The sequence below is a fragment of the Bos mutus genome, chromosome 3, assembly GCF_027580195.1.
Source record: "Bos mutus isolate GX-2022 chromosome 3, NWIPB_WYAK_1.1, whole genome shotgun sequence".
Lineage (NCBI taxonomy): Eukaryota > Metazoa > Chordata > Mammalia > Artiodactyla > Bovidae > Bos > Bos mutus.
The window spans coordinates 102578814-102582379 of record NC_091619.1 but is presented as its reverse complement, the minus strand read 5'-3'; the positions used below and the strand labels follow the sequence as shown (position 1 = coordinate 102582379).

General features: G+C 40.1%; 1 protein-coding gene across 1 annotated transcript in view; it reads right to left on the bottom strand.

Moving 5' to 3' along the window:
- Nucleotides 1–235: 235 nt before the first annotated feature.
- The window catches only part of CCDC30 (coiled-coil domain containing 30), a 138485-nt gene continuing 135154 nt past the window's right edge, over nucleotides 236–3566 (bottom strand). The window contains exon 18 of the mRNA XM_070368268.1: nucleotides 236–3421. Within this exon, the coding sequence (XP_070224369.1) occupies nucleotides 3289–3421 (133 nt within the window). The 3' untranslated portion in view covers nucleotides 236–3288. The remainder of the gene's footprint in view (nucleotides 3422–3566) is intronic.

Sequence of the window (3566 nt, the reverse complement as noted above, 5' to 3'; positions counted from 1 at the left end):
TCGGCCGGGAGGCGTTTATTTCCGGTGCAGGCGCAGGAAGAGCCGGGGGCGGCAGGGCCCCCCCCCGGAAGCTCTCAGCCTTTGACGCCAAACTGGGCGCTGCGTGGGTGGCCGGGGCTTCCTTCCGTTTTGACAACTCGCAAGTTATTACCTCACCTGAGTCTCCTTGAGCGCTGAGTCCGGAGGACATCTTCGGCGTTTTTTTGCTCGAGGCCCACGGGCCTCTCATTTACTTGGATACAGTAAGTGCAGTACAGATTATTCTCGCTCAGGCTACGGGGCTTGGACTAGGCAGTCTTCAGGATCTTTATCAGCCTATGCAACCAAGACCGTCTGAACTGTCATATGTGCGGCTTCTTACCCCCTTTAACTAGTCTGGAGGCCCGGAAGCAAAAACCGTGTTTATCCTCAGCGCTTAGAACAGCCTGGCGTATAAGGCTTGTTCAGTATATTCAGCACTTTCTTGAAGTCAGGCACTAGTGTTTTAATTCCAGTTCTCCCACAAGCTTCCCCTTTCATCATCTCCAAGTCACTTACTGCAGAACAGCTAGAGCTTTTAAATGAATCTGCTTATAAATCACTCCCGGCTTCCCTTATTTAGAATAAAATCCAGTTCCTTACATAAAAGACCTACATTACATTATCTGGCCACCTACCTGGGATTCTAGCCTGTTCTTCTAGGTCACGGAGACTCGGATTCCATTTAGGGCCTGTTAACTGACTTTAATATTCTTCTAAATCTTCATGAGGGTGGGAGTGATCTTTTAGGTCAAGTCTCAGCTCAGGTCATCAGTCAGGAACACTGCATCCAATCTAAAGTAGCCCTCTGCCACTCTTTTGGATAGATAACTGATTTTCTTCATGCCATTCACCATCCAAAATTATATGGTTTCCCCGACTCACCAGCTGCTTCCCACTTGTTTAACTCCATGAAAGTGAAGCTGGGTCCTTCCTAAAAACCGGGTTCCTTTGCAAAGCTTATGAATAACCTATCTAAAACGTTCCCTTTCTTGTCCACCTGTTTCCCTCAAGGTTGTTGAGTACCAAAGAAAAAGGGATTGAGACAGCAGGCCCTTGATGGACACGACTGTGTATAAAACCCTTTCTTATGTACCTGATGCATTGTTTGTAGAAAGACTTGAGCCTCCTGGATCTTGTTGCAAAGAGCAGATCCAGACAGTTCCTAACAAGGGACATGAGGGAATGCAAAAACAAAGGAAAAGCAGTCACAGAATTGTAGTTCAGGGACTTCCCTGGTGGGCCAGTGGTTAAGACTATGCTTCCAGCACACACATGGGTTTGCTCTCTGGTCAGGGAATTAAGATCCTGTCTGCTGCACAGCGATAAATAAATAAAATTTAGTTCACTTTGTTGTACATCTGAAACTAACAACATTGTTAATCAACTACAATTAAATGTAAAAAAAAAATTGTATTTCAGTGATAAAACAGAGCCTTAGTCCCTCCTCATGGGATATATGTAATGATCTGATACAGATCTTTGAGTGCTGCAGGAACTAAAGCCCTCACCCAGGTGGAGGATGGTAACTACCTTCTGAGAAGCCAGACTGGTGGGAACTAGAAGGTTGATGATTGAGATTCCTGGAACGTCACCCTGTTACCTTACCACCAGCCAATCAGAAGAAAGTCATACGCCCTACAGTTATCACCCCCAAATGATGCCTTTAAAAACTATTCTCTGAAAACTAATGGAAAGTTTGGGTCTTTCCAGCAGGAACCACCTGTTCTTGCATGGCCCATGCAATAAAACTTTCTCTCCTCCAAATTCTAATTTTTCTATTTGTTTGTTCTCACTGTTCTGCAGGCACAGGGACTTGGGTTTGCCAACAAAAAGTGACACTTTACTCATCTGTCTTCACAGGTGTGCCCACTATTGAATAGCACATAGTAGGGATTCAATAAATAGATTCAATGAATTGAATGAATTGGGTAAAGCTTGGATTTAATATCACAGCTATTATTTCCTGTATCCTGTGACCCCCCTTTTGGTCTGAGGAAGCAAGGGTTACATATTAAAAATTCAGTGTGTCTCAACTTAACAGGTCTTTTAAAATAACTTTTGTTTACTTTCCCTCTGGATATGGTCTCCCTTATGAAGGTATAGAAGAAAGAGGAGGAGAAAATGGAGGGAAAAGGGGAGGAGGAGAAGGAGCAGCAGAAATCATCTTTTAGTATAGTTTTATACCAACTATTTAGAATAATTTTTTATATTGATAATATCCTATGTTGATGAGGTTACAGAAAAACTAGTACACCGAAACTGCTATTGAAAATAAATAATGATGTCTAAGTATTTATTAAGCTGTGACTAAGTGCTGCATACATGGTTCATTTTATTTGGTCCTCACAACTCTATAGGATAGGAACCACTATTGCTCCCATTTTATGGATCAAGAAATTGAGGCTTGAAGAGTTAAACTAATAGAAAGAATATGTGGACGCAGTCTTTTTTAAAACAGTTTAACAAGTGATGTATCAAAACTATATATCATTTATATCCTTTAACCCAATCATGCCCATCTTGTAAATGTGTTTTCTGGATAACTCAAGAAAAGAGCCACATTTACAAAGACTTTCATCACAGCAATAATCTTAAATAGTAAAAAAGTAGAAACAAATGTCAAACAACAGGAGAGTTTGTAGGACATGATAGGATATCATATGGTTACTAAAAGAATAATTATGAAGACTGCTGAAATATGGGGAAATGTTTTATGATATATTAAATTTAAAATCATACTATGAAAATGAATATACAGTATAATCATTTAAAATATATACATTTGAATAAGAACCAGAAAAGGATAAATGAAAGTAGTTGTGTTAAAAATGTGGGCCTTATAGGTTTTTTTTCTTTCTCAAATATTTGCTTTAAGGTGATTACATTTTCTTTTCAATTAAAAAATAATACCCAAGATAATAAAAATAGATAGAATGCTGAATTAGCCGTGTATGTGCTCTGCTGAACAACAGCCTTATTAAACCAGTGAATTTATGTCATGACATTGATCAATACAAGGCATTTGAGGATACCAAAAAAACATGAGAAATCCATTTTAGAACAGGTTTAATGAATTTGTCAACAGTTTTGAAGATTCCTGGTTGACGTCCAGTGAGGATCTGCCCGAACTCTTCACGTCATGTTGCGCCTTCATGCCCAGGCTTCAGGTTAGCAGCTTCGATCAGTCTATTTTAGACACCAATGATTTTCTAGATCTGACTTCGTCTTATTCTTGAATGAGATATGTTTCTTTTGGGGAAGCCACGTTTATGTATCCAGCTTTAGAATTCTGTGAACACGAAAGGGACTCGAGGGACTTGGGGGTTTGCCAGTTTCTTCTAACCTCTGTTCAGTCACTTGAAGACTTCCAGCTGACTCTACCAAACCTGTTCCTGAAAAACTAAGAAGGGCCTTATGTGAGGACCACATAAAATGGACTCTTTTCTGCCTTAAGTCTGGATTAAGTCAGGATTCTGTCAAGTGTGAAGGTGAAGAGGTAGCAAGGGGAGGAGTTACAAGAAGATTTAGATACTAAATATAGAGAA